Source organism: Osmerus mordax, chromosome 3 (assembly GCF_038355195.1).
Source record: "Osmerus mordax isolate fOsmMor3 chromosome 3, fOsmMor3.pri, whole genome shotgun sequence".
NCBI classification, from domain to species: domain Eukaryota; kingdom Metazoa; phylum Chordata; class Actinopteri; order Osmeriformes; family Osmeridae; genus Osmerus; species Osmerus mordax.
Genome location: NC_090052.1, coordinates 16831075 through 16850781, shown reverse-complemented (window position 1 = coordinate 16850781; position 19707 = coordinate 16831075). Strand labels below are relative to the sequence as shown.

The window sequence follows — 19707 nt, the reverse complement described above, 5'->3', positions numbered from 1 at the left end:
AGACTGGATATAGATCTAGAGGAATCCCTTCCCCAAAGCAGCCCTCCCCTACTCTAGTTGCACCACACTGCAGGCAACATTTGGCTGTGACTATTAATCAAAGTCCAACTACTAAGTAACAACATTATTTTTAGACAACTGTGTTGGAGAGGAATAATATATATAATGTTACAACCCAATTTTTTTTGTGTGTATTTTATTGTGCTTGCTAAAAAAAATGCAAAAGAATAGGCCAATGTATTTTTTGGGACGCACAAACACCATAACAAGTATTATAGAGTAAAATAATTATATCAATGATTTTTAAGGCAAATACGTTTTTTTGAAATTCACTGGTAAGTAATCTCTGAGAAAATGAAAAAAATGAAAACAGGATGTAGCCTACAGCACAATTCAAATTAAATACTCAAAAACTAGCACATGCTGTATATTTCTGACAAAGATTAGACATTACAATACAGGACATTATCCTTTGATACAGCTGACATGGTCCTTGTCAACTGAAACCCAAGAAAAGATTTCGGAGAAGGAAATCATAAAAAGATATCCATGTTGAAGACTGAAGTTAAATGTTGGTAGGCTACTACACACAATTGCCCAGGTGTATCATACAGTACCTGCTGTCAATTTGGGATCTTTATCTAATGATAACATCTTGTGAATTTAGTTTTGTCTTTGGCAGATTCCGAGGGCAACTGAGAAGAATCATCGTATCAATAACTTGCATGACTTTTCACCCAGAGCACAGTAGGCTACATGACTGGCCTTTATCCCACTGGAACATCTGTAATGTGGGAAACGTGAACAGCCTACTGCCTGCTCTAGAAAGATACATTTAACTTTTTTGATTCCGATAAATGCTTGTGAGATGGGAAAGTGTCTGTGTAGACAACCCTTAAGTTGATCTTGTGATAAAGAAAAAAGGCAGTGTTTGTTGTAGGAAACGGTAACGTTAAAGACCCTGTAAAGTCATTTATACTGTACTTTAGTATATCTGTTTATTGTCTCGTATTTCATTACACTGTACTGTTGCATGTTCCACTACTCAACAAGCTAGCGCTGGTTATTGCATTGTTCCACTTCCCTATTGTCATTATAACCTACCTTGTTCACACTTTATATAGCTCAGTCTATCTGGTCTGGGTCTTCTGGCTTCAATGGCTCTGTACTCGAACTGTGCAAAATGACTATAAAGTTGCATCTAATGTAATTAGACTAATTTACTAATTATTTAGGTATTTTTGTTTGATACCTACTACAATCATCACAAAAGATAAGAATTCCATTGGTATTTAACCGTGTTATCTTCGGGTCATTCTGACCCATCAGTCATTGTGACCCACCGTCGTATTGCGACAACTTTACCGCATACAAAAACAAAGTGAATAATTTTCTTTTAACCGTTGGGCTGTCTCAGACCCCCCACATTGCGATGGTTAAAAGATAATTATTTTTATTTGTTTTTGTATTGGGTAAAATTGGGTAAACACAACGATAGTTCGTTATGAACCTTTGGGTCATTTGACCCGAAGGCAGCACAAGGGTTAAAGGATTGTCACGGATACTGAATTTCTTGGATCAACAGGTGGAGTGACCTCATCTCAGTATCAGAACATTCCACCAATTCAACAAGTGAACTCTGTTCTATTCTCCTCAGATCTATACCACATGTTAGCAATCAGCATGTGTCCCTCCTATGCAATGGATCGAATTTGCATATTACATGCACACTCATAGAAACCTCAATGGACTCAACTCAAGAACATGTGTTTTTGTTAGAATAGAATAGATTTGTTAAAAACGTTTGTATTCATGACCTACCCGGCAAGGATATATATTATTTAGCAATAACTTTACAGGGCCTTCAATGTTCCCATTGTGGAAGACATCTTAATAAAAAACACCCTCATCTCCCTACAGATGCTGTCCTGTTTTTTATTACTAATCTAGGCTACTATTTCTATCAGTTAAAACATTGGTGTTGGTTAAACCCATGCTTATAGGCATAACTCTTTCCACAATCTACACAGCTGTATGGCTTCTCCCCTGTGTGACTTCTGATGTGTACATTCAAAGAGCTTTTCTGGGAGAAACTTTTTCCACACTCCATACAGCTGTATGGCTTTTCTCCTGAATGGGTGCGCTGATGCAGTTTCAGATACGTTTTCTGAGCGAACCTCTTGCCACAAACCGTGCAGCAGAAAGGCTTCTCTCCAGAGTGACGTCGGATGTGGACTTTCAAGTAGCTCATGTAACTAAAGCTCTTCCCACAAAACAAGCAGTCAAACTGCTTCTGGTCCTTTCCTGGTCTGTGATAGTGTGTTGGTTTTCTTGCAGTATCTATATTCATATTACCTGGGAAGTCTATGTCCTCCCCAGTAATAGGGTCTGCTGCTGTGTCTATATGAGAAGCTAGAGATGGGTCTTCTATTAGGTTTTCCATAGAGGTGGAGGCTGCGCCTTGTTCCTGTTGGATGTCAGTAGGCATTGGAAATGGGTTGATGCCACTTTCATAGAGATGAAGATCTTCAATTGCTCCCACTGCCATGCCGTCCACAGCTGATACACACCCTGTCCATTTTTAAAGGAAAGAGCATGAAATACATTGCCAGTCCAGAACGCAACTTTTTAATGACTTAACCAATAGCCTACCTTCTCTGTCCTCTGCAAGTCCCTTCTGCTGTTGGCCTGTTGGTCTGTCCTCGAACATCTCCTCTTTGACAAAGATCAGTTCAGGCTCGTTGTCGATCAAGTTTATTGCCTAAACGGACAGCGAGGTATTGAGTTAACTCGCAATTTTCTATGATACTATGAGATCACAACACCAAGCATTAACTTACCTGGGTTACATCTCTCAAACTGTGGGATGCCACCGACTCTTCTTGAGGGGGTTTGCCTTCTTTCCATAGGTTCATACACCAGTCTTTTCCAAACACACCATCTATGGCAACTGGCGCGTCTGTAAAATGAAAACACCGATCAGTATCATTATTCAAGGGACGTTGACATTTTCGCTAGCTAAACTAGATCATTTACCCCGGTGGAGACCGTTAAATTCATCAGATGCCCGAATCCCACTCGGACCAGTTGCCTTATGGTGTGTGTTCCTCGAAGCCCTTAATTCAATCTCGAGTAAATAGCATTTTTTCTTCAGTGCCTCAATCTCATTCTTGTGCTGAAAGACTTCAGAATGCATCGCAGCGGAACACTCATCGGCCACTTTTCCAATTTCAGCAACCGCAGCTTTGGTTAGTTTATCCAAAATTACTGCTAATTGAGCCTGAAAAATTCCACGATTTACCATAGTATTCATTTTTTATATATGGTAGCATTAACTGGTTACTGGCAACCGGCTGAGGAGAATTGTACCTTTTTCCAAACATCAAGGACAGTTACACGATTTATACCATTGTGCCGCCGGCCCTTTTGCCGGTTGCAGTAGTAGTATGTGTGCTTAACTTCTTCCTCGCCGGTTAAGAGCCCCGGCGTTCACCGGCATACAAAACGTGTTTCGAACGTTGTGAGGATTTTGGGAACTGCCTTTTAAAGAGACAACCACCCAAACTTCAGCTGCACCAGAGCCCGTACCAGAGCCCGTACCAGAGCCCGTCTACGGAGAGCCTGTCGACTCACCATTGTATCGAATTTTGGTTGCAGTTCCACCAGAGTTCCACTGGGGGTGATCGCGAGCCAGTACAAATTGAATGGGAGTCTGAATGCTGATTGGTTACATTTACATTTAGTCATTTAGCTGACGCTCTTATCCAGAGCGATTTACAGCCATCTGACTCCCTCAGATTGGTTAGTGAAGGACTGACTACGACCAGAGATCCCGCTTGATGGCATCCGAAGCGGAATCAGAATGTCAGAGCATTAGCGACATTGGCAACAGCATTAGCAAGCCAAAACTCTCTCTAGCATGTGTATTGACAGGGAGAGCCTAATCTGTCAGCTGTGTTGTCCATGCCTCGAGAGAAAAAAGGAAGTGACCAGAGCTTGCCCTAAAGCAATATCTCTGGTTGTACGATGTGTATGACGTCATTTACATTTTAAAAGGCTTTTTGGAACAGAAAGGTGACTTTAAAAAAAAATAACACCCAGCAGTGTGTATTTGGGTGCTTTGCCTTCGGCAAGGGCACAACCTTTGTTCTCTCACATATATATTATTATTGTTTCTCTTCACATCCCTAAGTATTCGTCAATATATGGACTACATAGACAACGTCGATGTCAAAAGTTTTGTCTTGGTAGCCATTGAGTTGTTTGTATTTGTATTTACGTTCCGTTGCACGGTTTAAGTAGAAATTGCGTTTTTGTGGCGAAAAGTGAAGCTAATGGTGGCTAACTTGCTAGCCACAGTCAATGACGCTACTTACGTCACGAAAACTCGCGTGACTACCTCTAGCAGAACATTAGTTTAGCAGCTCGTTAACTTCTGGGAGATAGCTAAGCTAAGTGCTTTACTGAAAGGCAGCTGCAGAAACGCCACAAGCAAAGAGGCCAGGGTGATAACTATTTACTAATTTTACTTTGTGATATGACACACAATTGTGATGTGTAATGTCCAATATAAACTGATATTATTAAGGAAGTACATCTACTTTCGGAAACAGTAGTCTACTATTTCACTGAAGTATTAGCATCATGACATTAGCCTCTGTTGCCCGGGCAACACATACTACAGTGGTCTATGATGCATCTGTTTTCAATCGTTAAAATAAACATTCCTCACAAATACATTTTCGTTGTAGGATTTATTATGACATTAGATTACAAGTAAACGATTTGTGGGTGAAATGATCATTACCTGTGGTTTCAAACCAGTGTAGCTCACTGCAACGCTGTAGCCTACGCGAGACGCTACAAAAAACATCTACACAGCTGTTTAGGAAGTCAAACAGCAACAGAACATGTTCGGCACTCCCTTAAATCAAAAGTCTATCTAACTACTAACCTGAACTTCATTGCCACAGCCTAAACTTTGTCAATCTGTTCATGAAAATAATTAATTTCAGCCTAAACCGTACAACGGAACGTTGAATCCAATTCAACCAACGCCATCGCTACCAAGACGAACACAGCAGTAGTCTAGTACTGTACTGTAGTAGTACAATTTACCGGGGCAGCTTCACACAGGGCTATATCGCATTTTGCGTTGTTACTGACAATGATCGCTACCATTGAGCATTTTATGAATGAGCCATTTTCCACTAAATAAATGTCAAGCTTATTTACGTTTTGGGGGGCATATTTTCAGTTAGCAGATGGTACTGTTTGCGATTCCATCTTCTACTGCCGGGTAGCGTCGTAGAATAATCTTCAAAGGGGGTTCTTTATTAATGAATGAATGCAATGAGTGGGCTAAATGCCTGAAAATATCACGAGAAGGGAAAAACTTAAAAGGACGTTTAAGTCATAGAGATTAGGTCAATTTTTACACCGGTCTGCCAAATGTATTCGTTTTGATTCAACGATGAGGCTGCCTCTTGCAGGGGAAATGAGAAGACATCTATTTCATTCTACACTTAACTCGTATTTTCAGTTGTAAATGAGCAGCAAATAAAAAATGCTTTGAAATCTTTGTAATCTATCTTTATAAATAATAAGTATGCATTTTTATATAAAATATACATAAATATCAGTTGTAAAAATTTCATTCAAAGACTTACCCCTGTGCAACCGACGCAAGCAAGCACACCCTACAATTTCCTCAGGAATGGTAGGGTGTTTATTTTTTTATTTTGAGGGGTATTGCTCCGTAGCTCCATATACCTCCATTCATCCTGCAGTCGCTCGTTAGTCCCCTCCTATGGAACTAGAGTGAAACTGCAACCAGTTCAGAACCCTGAAGTTTCCCGAGAGTCGCAGTTCTCCCCATATTAAACATTCTCTGACCGTACTGACTGTGTGGTACGTTTTAATGCAATTCCTTACAGGAGTTTCCTGTGTGCCAGTGCGTTTGATTCCTTAAAATGTCTGAATGCATTTAAAATGTATTTATATCATTAAAACGTTTTTGACCGTTCGTAAAAGCCTACAAACTTAAATAAGAGAAAAGCTGAACTTTTGTGTATACACTGATGACCAATCAGAGGACAGATGTTCCAGAACTCCTACTGCATAGACATTTGTAACACGCTGCACCCACACCCACCGTGTGTCAGTACAAATAGGCCTGTATGAGAACAGCATTATTCTCCCGCTCGCCCAAAAATAAAACGCTTTGTATGGTTTGGGTGGGGGATTTTTTCAGAAAGGGCTTCTAGTAACGCTCAAAGTGATAGGTCGTCTGTGATGAACACAAACGTTTATACATTTGATCATGATAGTCTATTATAAACAAAAGTGCAATTCTTCAAATGGAGCAGCAGTTCAATTTTGTGCTAGTTTATATGACTATTTTGTCCGCGATGATAAATTGGCAGGATGCGCCAATAGCTGGCACTGTCAATCAAAACATTGAACCTATTCACCGCAATGCTGTATGGAGCCCATCACTCATAGGTTGAATTTTCAGACCATGCTAGCCTATAACTTTCAGGCAAAGTACAGGGATGAAATTCAGATGACCTGTGGGGAAATCATGGAATCTTAATAAAAAAATAATAAATATATTTTTTATTAAAAACAAGTCACAGCAAATATAGGAAAACAGGTTAATTTCCTGTCAACCGGCATAATTTGGCTTGTTGGTGCCTCTATCCATCCTTACTGATGCAATAATAAATGTACCATTATAATTGTGATCGTTGGTAGTACTGTTTCTGTTGATACAAAAATTTATAATACTATGACTTGCCTTGTTGGTCACTACATATAGCTGAGGAAAAAAACATGATTGATTCAAGCATTTACTTAACAGTTAGTGACAACACCACAAATGAATGTCAGTAAGTAGCTGCCACTACTGTTGGACAGTGCCAAATGTTCGTAAGTGTCTTGTAAAATCAAGCTGTTTATTTAATGTCAAAGCGCATGTATTGAAAGGTGTTTTGTGAGGTTACAATTTTTGGTAAACCCCTTTCCACACTGTGAGCAAATGAAAGGTTTTTCTCCTGTGTGAGTGCGTTGATGCATGTCTAGAGTACATTTCTGTATGAAGCCCTTCCCACACACAAGACAACGATACGGCTTCTCTCCAGTGTGCGTACGCTGGTGTGTATAAAGGTGACCTTTCTGTGCGTACCGCTTCCCACAAAGAGTGCATCTATATGGTTTCTCTCCTGTATGACTTCGCTGATGGATTTCAAGCTGACTAAAACATCTGAAGCTTTTGCCACACTGCATGCAGCCAAATCTTTTCTGTATTTGAGGGGTCCTCAAGTTGTTCATCTTCATGTTCTTTGCCATACTGAAACTTTGTGGGACAGCATTTCTGCCACAACTTTTTCCTGTCATTGGAATTGTATCCAAGTGTGTATCTGTGAGGTGTGTATTTGGGCTCCTTAAGCATGTTGAGGGAAACCACGTGTCCAATGTCTCTGGCCCTGCTGTTGAAGAGGACTGAGTGCTCTGGTTTACAAGGTTCCCAGCAGGCACATGCACTTTAACCAGGTTGTCTTTAAAAAGCTGATGCTCATCTGGACATTTCTTAGCATCTGCAGGAAGTGAAATAGTGCCTGTTAGGAAAACAGAAGTTCATGTATTATTATTATTATTATTATTATATGTATTAATATTATTCTAAGTTTGGTTTTCATAAGCAAATTATAGAATACTGCACAATATTGCCCTTACTTCATACTTGTAATAGCAGGCCAGTTATTCGATTTAGGCCTATATAAGGCCCTTGACAAGGACGTACTGTACACCTGGCCAAGCCTGGATTGATTCAATTTAACTACATGGACACTCACTCTTTTCGCTTAGCAAATTTGTCTCACAGTTTCCTATATCGACCTCTGACGGCTCTTTTTTTATCACGGTCAACTCTGGCTGGACTCTCGTTGAGTATGAGGGCAGCTGTAGAGAAAAACATGTTTTAGAATTGCACCATTTGTTCACATAGCTACTATATTGGCCATAGCCTATCACAGTTCAGAACTCACATCACCAAAAGTTGAGTCAGCATCTGGAACGAAAGTGTTGTCAGAGGGAGAACAACCGCTTTCCGTCGAATTATCTCTAAGATATAAGAACAGCCTATATTAGACAGGGTATGTCATAATTTTCATTTTAAACTCATGCCACGGACTTAGCTTCGCTAACCTTTTAATTGCAGGACTCGTCCATCCAGAGTAATTCTCAGAACCAACGTTCAATCTAGTTGGTGTTTTTGCCTGTTTGTCTGCAACATCTTTTTGCTCTTGTGCGGACCAAAGCAATTTTTCCATCAACTGCAATTTGTCTGTAAGCGATGCAATTTCATTCCGGCCTCGAGTTATTTCGAGCTTCAATACCTTTGATTCGATCTCGACCAGTTTGCTAATTTCTAACACAGCTGTTTTTGATAAAGAATCCATGATGGAAAGGAGCTGTGATTGAAATGAAAAAATTGAAGACATTTTCCTAATGACCGTGTCTGTGTTCTGTGGAGTTTATTTTAGCTTCTCTAAATAATGACGTACAGATATCGATTCCAGAAGCGACAGATATTTACGATATTGTTGTCATCTGAGTGCCCTGACTTCTTCTTTTTATTCTTCTTCTTTAGATTGCCCCGACTAGAGTAGGCGAAAATACACATTAAAACACATGGTTTCCTTCTACAGGACGGAAGGTAAATTACAACGTGTGCATGAGTAACCCAACCGTGAGGACAAAATACTACAATGACCATAATGCAATAGAAAAAGGTTTCAGGAAGTGAAACTGATTATTTGCCGACAGTAATCCTGAAACACGATACAAGGTAAACCCCACTCATAACGTCTTTCTTACCGAAAGAAAAAAGAACGTTTTGCATCATATGCATTTAACGTCTGAATGATATGTATTAATTATTTGGTGATTCGTTTCTCTCGTCTTTCAGACTGTAGCTAGGCAGGCAGTAGCTGCATAATTTACAGAAGAAAGCACGAAACCCAGGTTATCTGTATAATTAGTGATTTACAAACTATCTCTAGTAGCCTAAAAACGTATTCAATCAGACAAGTATGCTTTGTGTGACCTTGCAACGCATCGTCAAAGGGATAATATCTGCAATGTCATTGTGAATTGCAAAACAATGTGGCAATGGACACTTCCTTGCATATACAAGTGTACAGAATGAGCAGTGCTCACACCCTTCAACAGCAGGCTGTCCACCTTAACTTTACCTCTAACCCAAACTTTACCTCCTTTCTGTCAGAGAAATGTCAGGAAGAAGAGTTGTGTCCTTCCCTTCATCGGTAGAGCTCGGCCCAGTGCTGGCTCATCTAGTGGCCTGTCGGGCTACCAAGGCCATCTCGTCTCATGGGCGATTCTCCCTGGGTCTCTCTGGGGGCAGCCTGGTGTCCATGCTCAGCAAGGAGCTGCCTGCTCTGCCCCAACTAGACTGCAGCAAATGGGTCGTAGGCTTCTGTGACGAGAGGCTGGTATCATTTGATGATCCAGAGAGCACCTATGGACTATACAAGGTATTGTAAGAAGTAAAGGTAAAATAGCACCCACACTAAGCCATATTTTCAAACCACCACCAGGCAGACAATTTTACTTTTCTCCACACAGAATCAACTGTTCTCCAAGGTCAATATCCCTGATAGTGGGGTCTTGGCCATCAATCCATCTTTACCAGTCGAGGAGTGTGCTGAAGACTACACCCGCAAACTGAAGGAGGTAGACACAGTATTTTTTCTTTGAACATCAGCCTAAATTTACACATCAAAAGAAGTACGTTAATACATAACCTTCATTTTAGTAATATTGTCATTACATGGGTGAAAGAGTGTTGTATGTAAGGTCTTTGTTTTGTATGTGTAGACCTTCCCACAGGAGGATATTCCCATGTTTGACATGCTGCTGCTAGGAATGGGCCCTGATGGGCACACCTGCTCTCTCTTTCCCGGCCACCCTCTCCTGGAGGTAAGGCAAAATCATTCAAACTGCTCTAGATTGGATGACATTCAGTACAACTGAAGAACAGATAAATGGGTAGACAGGTTTTCATCCTATCGCTACTTTTGATTTATACTGTCTCATCTGTGTATGAAAAGAGAAATGTAATTAGCTGAGGCGTTCCTTCATCTGGTCACAATTAAGGCTTTTTAGATGGATTCTTCAAAAGAGCAGTTATTCGTAATGGAGAGGAAAGCCTCAACATAATGTACATATTCATCGCAGCCACTCCTCAGAATCATGAGCCAAATTAGACGCGTTAAAACCGTGCATTTAGACGATCTCCACAAACTCATTTAGATTTGGAGCCAAGCCATGCTCTTTTCTGTGGTTCTTGATATATGTTCTTTCACACGAGTATACACTATCGTGATCGTATTATTTAAGACATCATACCATTATTGTGTGGTTCATCCATGTGCTTACTCTCAACTTCGTTATATGTCCATGTCAATCATGTTCATCCGTAGTGTTTGGTGTACTGTATTTGACTTGTCTGTCTTGTGGTACTCTCGTTGCTACTCTCGGGTGGCTCTGTGTACTTGTTTTATGGTTGACATGGGTTTGTGTGTACCAATTCTTATAGGAAACTGAGAAGATTGTGGCTCCCATCAGCGACTCGCCCAAGCCGCCACCACAGCGTGTGACCATGACTCTTCCTGTGGTGAACTCGGCTCGCTGTGTGGTCTTTGTGTCAACAGGGGGCAGCAAAGCAACTGTTTTAAAGGTACAGTGTACGGTGTCCATTTATCGGTAGACTGTTAAGAGTATGTTATCAAGACCTACAACTTGTACTCACTTAAAATTACAGAATGTTTGCGTGTCTAATTTAATAGATGTAAGTTTATGAAAAGTACATGTTTTCCCATTCAACAGTATTTCTGTCTTTCACAGCAAGTGCTAGAGGGTGGGGAAGGCCCAGTTCTTCCTGCAGCTCTGGTTGTTCCCACCCACGGCGAGCTGCTCTGGCTTATAGATGACCCAGCAGCTGCCTCCCTCACTCTCCAGGTAGAGAGACCAGGACCAGGGGCAAAACTCTAACAACTGCCTTTCAACCTGACAGTAGAGTACCCATCATTCCAGTATAATTTCCACTTGAAGAACGGGTTTGAGTATGTTTACAGATTACAAGCAAAAAATAGTCGGCACTGTTCTAGGGGAAATTAGAGGAAATTTACTCTCAGAACCTCTGAAAGACGTATTTTTAGGTTCGTTTTGTAGGCCTGCTTTACTGCTCTAATGACAAGTGTATAGTAAGGTCACTTGTACTTCCATGAAATACACAAGTAGACCTCTATGTACCCTGTGTTAGGGAATGTTGTGATGTTTTACGTGAAGAAGTTGTATTGCGAAGGAAACATCATAGTTTTGTCTCCACTGATTTAACTTTGTGTGGCCACTGTAAAGCTGGATCAGGTTTTAATTATGTTATACCAGATTAAGTGCAGGTTTATGAACACTGAACAACTATTGTATGCAAAATGAGGAAATTACAAATTAAAAAATATATTTAAAAAATTACTCGTGGGTGTGGTCATAAATGCTACCCAATATGGAATGTATGCTATTCATTCCAAACTTGTAGCAAATCCTTCCTGCTACATCAGCACTGCAGTGAAGTCCGTCCCCTTTAATTTTTTAGAGGCACATCCCCTTTAAAACTCGACTTTGCAGTGTTGTCACAGTGGTGCTAAATTCATTTGCGAATTGTTGAGAAAGGACTTCAATATACGGATATAGTTTCTATTGCTTTAATTATCGTGTTGCTATTTTATATTTGGTTTGTAAGGCGCTTTACATATTACCTGATTGTCCTTAGCAATGCACCGCTTCATCTCACTGCTGCCCACCCTCCTAACTCTCCTCTCCGGACCAGCCCAAGGATATTTTCCAGAAGAGCGTTGGAGCCCCGAATCCCCCCTTCTCGCCCCGCGTGTACTGATTGCTCTCATCTGCCGAAACTCAGAACATTCTTTGCCCTATTTCCTTGGAACTATTGAACGTCTAAACTACCCGAAAGACCGCGTTGCACTATGGTAAGTCATCGGCACAATCGTCATTCACGATCCACAGCCAGGTCAAAAATCAGCAATGCGAATGGAGATTATTTAGCTGGACAAACTAGTTAACGTTATGACGGTATAGTATAGCTCACATACTCAGATTATCATTTGATCGGTTGATGCGACTGGATGCAGCTAGCCTGTGACCATTTAGGCAATGGTAAGTAGATCTACATCAGGTTATCATCAGGTCTGTCGATACTTTGCTGTTGTATACCTTTATGTAATGATTGTTATTTATTTACCTGTTGTCACCCCAGAACCTCCTCAATCAGTCCCCAGGCCGTATTACACACACCTCAGTGATGTCAGTGAAGGGTTGTCGGATGGATGGATGTGGATACAGAAGCTCCTCCTGAATGGTGGAGCTGGAGTCTAATTGAGGTGTAAAATATGGACGGCAGAATAAAGTCACTGATGAGTGTAAAGGGCGTTTTAAAGAGGGGTCGCCGCCGAGCTGTATCCAAGACGGTTGTGGCTAAGTGCCTGTGTGGGGCCCTGCATTCTGTAGCAAATTTAGCAAGTCCTTCTACCTTAAGGGCAACCCTGATCTGGACTAGAATGGGAAGTGGAAACTGAGTTTAGGCTATATAAACATCTGTCTGACACTAGCAGGCTGAAAGGGTTGGGGTATAGGGGGAGGGGGTTTCACTATTCACATCCAAACAACATGCTCAAACAGTCACCCTATTCTAGCTAGCAGCCGTCTGGCGGAGACAGGAATGTTCTTCCAGAATATTCTTCACTCACCTATTCAATGAATGGACTGCAGTGTGTAGAGGGTTGCACACTAAGTGTGGTTGTGTGGACACACTGTAGATGGGAAAATACAGTCAAGTATGCCTTTACTGGTTAATGTCTCTTGCTCATTTAAAAAAAAGGCAGCTCTACAAATGTTTATCTGGTTTGTTTGGTCATGTCTTATAAGCAAATAAAGCCACATCTAGCTATTTCCAAACTAGTAAAAACAGTTTATATCCTCTTGTAGTAAATTGAAAGCTGTTCTTGAATCATTTGGAGTACATGCATGATTGTGGTCTCTTTTGAAAGGTGACACTGTGAAATGATTTCCCCTGTTAGGACCCCTGTAAGTCCTACTGGTTTTGAGTATTAGAAGCTTGAACACAATGAAATTGAACGTTTTCTTTTCCGTCTGGATTTTGTTTTGAAAACACATGCCTGAAGAGGCCTAGAGGTCTGGCTTGGATCAATAAGAGGATATACATGTTAACGAGTTGCTATGGCACATCGCTTTAACCAGCTATGCCTACAAAAAGCTAGCTCTTCGATTTGCATGGGTGAGTGGTATCCATACTGATATCCATAGTGAGTTTAACTACTGGGGTCGTTGTGGTGTGCAGGAGTGAGTGGCCAATAATATCCATCTGCAGCCAGTAAGACAGCAAGACACACAAAGAAACACGCCCAGTACAAGTAACGCCTACTACAAGAAGACACACCCACTTGATAGTAACCCACTGCTTCGTTTTAATCCCAATTTCAAAAGGGTTAGAGTTAGGGACATCTTGTGTGGGTCTTTAGTTTGAATTTAGAAAAGGACCAGACACACCTCCTTCTACAAGGACACCCTTACACCCCTACACGTTCTGCCCCTGTCTTGTAGTTTGCAGACAGACCCCTTCTCAGTTTGGGGTGGGGGGTGAGTTTCACAGAGTTGAATTGCTCCTCAGTATGAATAGGCCTACCGTGCACCCGTGTCATCGAAGAGCTAGCTTTCTGGTAGCGTAGCAGTTTAAAGAAGTTCAAAGCTGTGTTTATACAGCCCACAGTACAATTAAGGTTTTCTGCAGCCTCTTTCCACAAGTGTCTTTACACAGCTGTAGCTAGGCTCCAGCGTGTCTCCCCATCCCGTTGTTTCCAGCAAAGAGCAGAACACAGGCGTTCAGAGGGGGGAGATATGCTCCGAGTGAGTCAGTCAGTGTAATCTGGCATTCTAACAGACGCAAGTCAAGCGGAATGTCGACCATGCCTGGAGAGCAGCGGAACGATTTGAATCCGTAGCACATCAGCAGCAAGCGTTGCCATCCCGAGTTTGGCGACAAGGAGTTTTTTCGACAGCTGACGGTGAAGAGGGAAGCGGTTTAGCAGGGAGCTGCAGTGTTCTCACAATCCACTGTGACATCAGCACCGCTTGGCCTGACAAACACCTGGCTGCCTGCCATCGGCTGAGAACCACGAAGCATTGCTAATGGAACTAAGACCGAAGCCCGCGTTCAACTGAGCTATATGGTTCATGAGTGAATGGCCCTAGGTCTTGTCATGTTGTAACAGGAACACCATAGCATAGCGTCTCGGCACAGGCAGGCTCACACATACACACTGCGAACACGAGATCTTAGATGGAACAGATATAGAACCAGCAGGATAGTTGCAGGCATGCAAGCTAGTACACACACATACACATTTGTCTTGCGTTTGTACTTTTCAAACTCCCTAGCCGTGGACGTGTATGTATCCTGTGTTCGTGCTTGTTTGGTTGGGATGCTTGTCATCATTCTCCGACCACCTCTTAGAGTTGGTTCACACACAGACACAGACAATAGGCCTTAGAGAAGGACATACTGTCATGCAATTTGAGCCCTGGTATTGTCTTTTGGTATTCTCTGCCACACCATAACCCACATCCACTTCTAAGGCTACGTTTTTTGGGGGGGTGTATTTGATTTACTGATAATACATCCTGTGGTTTGTTCCTGTGTTTTCAGGGTCGCGACCGACCACAATGTGGACAACACTACTGCCATTCTTCGGGACTGGCTCATCAAAGTACAAAACCTGTACCACTATGTGGAGTGGAGGCCACAGGAGGATCCTGTGTGAGTTTCTCTCATATTGCGAGGGCTTGTGTGATTTCCTATGTACAACATGTATGTACTCGATATAGGCCCCGCTGACCTCCTCCACTTTGTTCTTCTCAGAGGATATGAGGATGAGGAAAGTCCCAAACAGTGGACGAACCTGCGCTACGCCCATGTTATGAAGCTCCGACAGGCAGCGCTGGAGTCCGCCCGTGAGATGTGGGCGGACTACTTCCTGGTGTGTTCACGTGAGCCCGTCCTCCCCGGGGACAAACAGGAAAACAACGACATATTCACAAAACAGCAGGAGGGAATTGGAAACTGACCGTGTAATCATGCCTTTCAGTCTCACTTCTGGTTCAGAGGGGGCTAATCTAGATCATTCAGGCTTTATGTTTACGAGTAGACAGGACCGTCCATCTTACATTTACATTTAGGCACTTAGCAGACACTCTTATCCAGAGCGACTTACTTAAGTAGGGTGAAGTGCCTTGCCCAAGGACACAACGTAATTTCTCGGCCGGGAATCGAACTGGCAACCTTCTGATTAATACCCCGACTCCCTAATCGCTCAGCCATCTGACTCCCTCTTGTCATTTGAAGCACAGATCCTTGGTCTGCGTTATTTGTATCCAGCCTAACTCGTTCCACATTGTCCATGAACCTCATTGTATAATTATGATACAGAGTAAACACAGCTGAGGTCATGTCGTTCTTGAAGGGCTGTTATCTACAGTGATGTTGGCCAAGGCTGCCTCCTTCTTCAGACACTGATTCTGTTGGCTGTAATCAGAATGGGGACACCGATTGTTTTGGTTGTCACTGGAGAACAGTAATGCCGCACAAAGCTCTGAAAATAGGTTACCTATTATCTTCACTGTAATGTATCTCCCCCTTTTCACTCACTTCAATCCCACTTTCGTCCCACTCATTCCACCGTGTTCCCAGGCTGTGGACTGTGATAACCTCCTGACCAACCCCAATGTCTTGTGGAAGCTCATCAGTGAAAACAAGACCATTGTGGCTCCCATGCTCGAGTCCCGCGCCGCATATTCCAACTTCTGGTGTGGGATGACTTCCCAGGTACTGTGCGTTTGTAGATCTTGGTGTTTTTCCATTGCACGTGTGTATGGGAGAGAGAGAGAGAGCTTGATAGTTGTGTTGTGCATTGTGTCTTTCAGGGTTACTACAAGCGCACTCCTGCCTACATACCCATACGAAAGCAGGTGCGAAAGGGTTGCTTTGCTGTGCCCATGGTCCACTCCATGTTCCTTGTAGACCTGAGGAAGGAGGCTTCCAGGCAACTGGCTTTCCACCCACCGCATCCAGATTACAGCTGGGCCTTCGATGACATTATTGTATTTGCCTTCTCTGCTCGCATGGCAGGTACCTGACTGTATAATGCTGTGCATGGAGGGGAGGATGGGAAATAGTAGTTGCATATCCAAGTGGGGGTTTTTTACACTGTAACTGTCTTGTTTCTTTACACACTTTCCCTCCACTTTTCTCCTCAGATGTACAAATGTTTGTATGCAACAGTGAAACCTATGGGTACTTCCCAGTGCCATTGCGGTCCCACAACTCCTTGAAGGACGAAGCTGACAGTTTTCTGCATTCCTTGTTGGAAGTTAATGGTATGCAAGAAAAACACCTTGTGCAAGGAAGGAACTGAATCCTTTCTCTGGCATGCTTTTGAACTCTTCTCTGTTTTCTTTTCTTTCAGAGTGCATGTTGACAGTTGCATGCTTCCATTCTTGTAAAACCCCTCTAACTTCCCTCTTACTATAGTGCGAAACCCCCCAATGATGCCTTCCATATACATACCTGCCCCTAGACGACAACCAGACAAACTTGGCTTTGATGAGGTGAGTAATGTGGGCGCCTTTCAAGATGGTGGTTGCAAAAATGGTTCTGACCAATCTGACATTTGGTGCTAATGTCTCCCTCTGCTGTTAGGTAATGTGGCATTGCATGTGTTGACTCACTGGCTTGTGTGTGCAGGTGTTTATGATAAACTTGCAGCGAAGAACTGACCGCAGGGATCGCATGCTAAGTACACTGTATGAGCAGGAGATCGCCTGCAAGGTTATCGCAGCTGTGGACGGCACGTAAGTTAAACCCGTGTCTGGGCATGTCAGACGTCAGTACATTTACAATGCTTCATTGCACACACACACACACACACACACACACACAGACACACACACCAAAGACAGACAGACATCCTCAGAGCACCTTTTTTGACTGTCTCTCGTGCAATTTCAGAGCAATGAACGTCAGTGAGGTTAATGACCTGGGCATCCACATGCTCCCAGGCTACAGCGACCCCTACCATGGGCGCCCTCTGACCAAGGGAGAGCTGGGATGCTTCCTCTCCCATCACAACATCTGGAAAGAGGTGAGCTGCCAGGTTTAGGCTCTCGGCTCACCTTGAGAAGATAAGTCATAGTGCTGTTGTGGATGAACTCCAGAGTTTACGGATGTATGAGACCTTGATGAGGGTCTTGTTTGTGCCCAGATTGTGGAGCGGGGTTTGAAGACCTCCTTGGTGATTGAAGATGATCTGCGCTTTGAGGTGTTCTTTAAGCGTCGCTTGCAGAACCTGATGATGGAAGTGGACAGCCAGAATCTGGACTGGGATCTCATGTAAGATTTTGTTTCTCTCTCTCTCTATCCTCTACAGTATCTTGCTGAGCACAACCATTGCCTTTACAACTTTAATTACAATTTTTTTATTTAATATGTGTTTTCCCACCTCTTCTAGTTATATTGGACGGAAGAGAATGCAGGTGGAACACCCAGAGAAATCTGTACCCAATATCCATAACCTGGTAGAGGCGGACTACTCCTATTGGACGCTGGGATATATGATGTCATTACAAGGCGCTCAGAAGCTCCTGAAAGCAGAGCCTTTAAAGAGAATGCTGCCAGTGGATGAGTTCCTCCCAGTCATGTACAATAAACATCCTGTGTAAGTTTCTTCTTCTGCTTGATTAAAGCGCCCCGACTTCCTGTCTGTCCCTTCAGATGCCGCTTCTCCCTAAGCCATCCAGTGACCCCTTGTATCTCCTGTCTTTTCTCCAGCTCAGACTACATGGAGCAGTTTGAGACCAGGGACCTGAAGGCTTTTTCGGCAGAACCTCTGCTGGTGTTCCCAACCCATTACACAGGTGACCCGGGCTATATTAGCGACACGGAGACCTCCACCGTGTGGGACAATGAGAAGGTCCGTACGGACTGGGACAGGGGCCGCTCAGGGAAGACCCAGGAGCAGGCAGAGATCAGCACAGAAGCCCAGAACTCTGATGTCCTCCAGTCTACCCTGGACAGCACAGCAAGGGACGAGCTATGAGAGAAAGATCAGTCCAGGAGCCTCGCAGAACCAGAAGACTGTTACTGAACCAGCTTCATTTTCCCCCCTCACTTTGCTGCTTAATTGCAGGGTTATTGGTAATTCATTTGTCTGAAAGAGGCCGTTCTAAAAGGGATCAGTTGCAACTTATTAATTAGTATTTTATTTTTTACACCTACTCCCATGTTGGTTCTAGACTTGAACCAACATGGTTCAAGTCGTCGTCTCCCCCCCCCCCCCCCCCCCCCCCCACCAGGGCATAGCCTGCTCTTGTGCAGTTATGTGAGTTTACCGTTACATTTCAGTGTCTTGATCGAATGTTACATTTCCGTGTCTTTGATTGGCCAGTGAACTGCAATCACGTTTCTTGAATTTCTTCAATGTCACCAGTGCCTTACTCATTGTACATTTTAAAGTCTGAGCAGAATAGACCTTTATAAAATATGTGTGTTCTTATATTGTATGCTGGTTGGACCTGGAAAGAGATACAATCAGCTTGCTTTTGATTTCTTGAAGCTTAAATCTTTCTCTCTTTTTTTTAAACCAAGTGTGTGTGCTTGAGTATTTTGCATGGAAATGCTTAAAAAGCTGCTTTCTGTGTTAAGTATATTTCACCAGAAAAAAAGGAGTGCACCTTAAAGCATTTAACTACAAGACATGTAGATTAATATGAAGCAGTAGTAATTAAAGCTTAGTTCTGGCCACCTGTCAACCCTTCAGAATTGAGTTACGGTACTACTCGATATAACGCATTCCTTGATTCCCCTGCAACCTCTGCCTGTCTGTTTTCAGGCTAACCCCACCATCAGAATGGCTGCTAGGGTTATAGGCGAGACCAACCACCGTAAACGCCTCACACTTTGAGGTTAGGAAGGCATATGATTTGCAAAGGCAATAAAATTCCCACACAGATTCCACCCAGCCACATCCAAACTCTGTCGGTCAGTTCTCCATAGACTGGGTTGAGTGTAAAACAGAGCTCTTTGGGTGTGAACTACTTGATAAAAGCCTATTCAAAAGATAAGATGCTTTGCTTTTCATCCAGGTTATTTATTGTTGCGACGTGCTTGACTATGGAACCTAGGACGTCCAGCATTGTAGACTTTAATGCGGTTTAAGTTGGGTAATAACACTTTGAGGGTAGCGTTTGTAGTTTACTTCAGATTATCAGACAAAATCCTCATTAACCTGTCCTGGTACCAAAGAATAAAATATTTTAGTTCTGAGTTGTGTCTTGAAGTTTCTTCTAAAGCGTAATAATGTGGCCCTCACAGCTAAATCATGACCCGATGTGACGTTTCAGGCCTGCTTTGTTCTAGAGCCACTGTTATTTTTATCCCCTAGAACAATTACCTGTCATGAGTTGACAACTTGTCTCAACATAGGAATGCTGTTGGGCAAGATGCTTTGAGGAACAAAAGTTAGATGGCATAGAAAC

General features: G+C 42.7%; 3 protein-coding genes across 3 annotated transcripts; 2 read left to right on the top strand and 1 right to left on the bottom strand.

Annotated features, from left to right (window-relative positions):
* Positions 1-1812: 1812 nt before the first annotated feature.
* Positions 1813-8583, bottom strand: LOC136937928 (zinc finger protein ZFP2). Its single transcript, XM_067231088.1, has 8 exons — positions 8209-8583; positions 8049-8124; positions 7857-7962; positions 6976-7619; positions 3037-3091; positions 2841-2959; positions 2653-2761; positions 1813-2571 (listed from the first exon to the last, which is right to left on the bottom strand). Exons 1-8 carry the CDS (start codon positions 8502-8504, stop codon positions 1964-1966), a joined length of 2013 nt encoding a protein of 670 aa, XP_067087189.1. The 5' UTR covers positions 8505-8583; the 3' UTR covers positions 1813-1963.
* A 252-nt stretch (positions 8584-8835) lies between these two features.
* pgls (6-phosphogluconolactonase) lies at positions 8836-11214 on the top strand. The gene is made up of 6 exons (XM_067232625.1): positions 8836-8851; positions 9290-9557; positions 9649-9756; positions 9901-10002; positions 10622-10762; positions 10930-11214. The coding sequence occupies exons 2-6, from the start codon at positions 9294-9296 to the stop codon at positions 11074-11076; spliced, it is 762 nt and encodes a 253-aa protein (XP_067088726.1). The 5' UTR covers positions 8836-8851; positions 9290-9293; the 3' UTR covers positions 11077-11214.
* Positions 11215-11760: 546 nt separating this feature from the next.
* colgalt1a (collagen beta(1-O)galactosyltransferase 1a) lies at positions 11761-19495 on the top strand. The gene is made up of 12 exons (XM_067232624.1): positions 11761-12071; positions 14825-14935; positions 15038-15155; positions 15866-16000; positions 16099-16303; positions 16432-16551; positions 16706-16782; positions 16919-17025; positions 17183-17315; positions 17436-17563; positions 17682-17888; positions 18002-19495. The coding sequence occupies exons 1-12, from the start codon at positions 11857-11859 to the stop codon at positions 18267-18269; spliced, it is 1824 nt and encodes a 607-aa protein (XP_067088725.1). The 5' UTR covers positions 11761-11856; the 3' UTR covers positions 18270-19495.
* The last annotated feature ends 212 nt before the right edge of the window (positions 19496-19707 follow it).

Coding starts and splice junctions, on each gene's coding strand:
- LOC136937928 (XM_067231088.1), bottom strand. CDS start 8,504: ATGTCTTCAATTTTTTCATTTCAATCACAGCTCCTTTCCATCATGGAT. Junction 3,092..6,975: donor CAAAACACCTTTCAATACAT/GCGCTTTGACAT, acceptor ACACACCATAAG/GCAACTGGTCCGAGTGGGAT. Junction 2,960..3,036: donor ATTTAACGGTCTCCACCGGG/GTAAATGATCTA, acceptor TTCATTTTACAG/ACGCGCCAGTTGCCATAGAT.
- pgls (XM_067232625.1), top strand. CDS start 9,294: ATGTCAGGAAGAAGAGTTGTGTCCTTCCCTTCATCGGTAGAGCTCGGC. Junction 9,558..9,648: donor GCACCTATGGACTATACAAG/GTATTGTAAGAA, acceptor TTCTCCACACAG/AATCAACTGTTCTCCAAGGT. Junction 10,003..10,621: donor CCGGCCACCCTCTCCTGGAG/GTAAGGCAAAAT, acceptor CAATTCTTATAG/GAAACTGAGAAGATTGTGGC.
- colgalt1a (XM_067232624.1), top strand. CDS start 11,857: ATGCACCGCTTCATCTCACTGCTGCCCACCCTCCTAACTCTCCTCTCC. Junction 12,072..14,824: donor AAAGACCGCGTTGCACTATG/GTAAGTCATCGG, acceptor CTGTGTTTTCAG/GGTCGCGACCGACCACAATG. Junction 17,026..17,182: donor ATCGCAGCTGTGGACGGCAC/GTAAGTTAAACC, acceptor GTGCAATTTCAG/AGCAATGAACGTCAGTGAGG.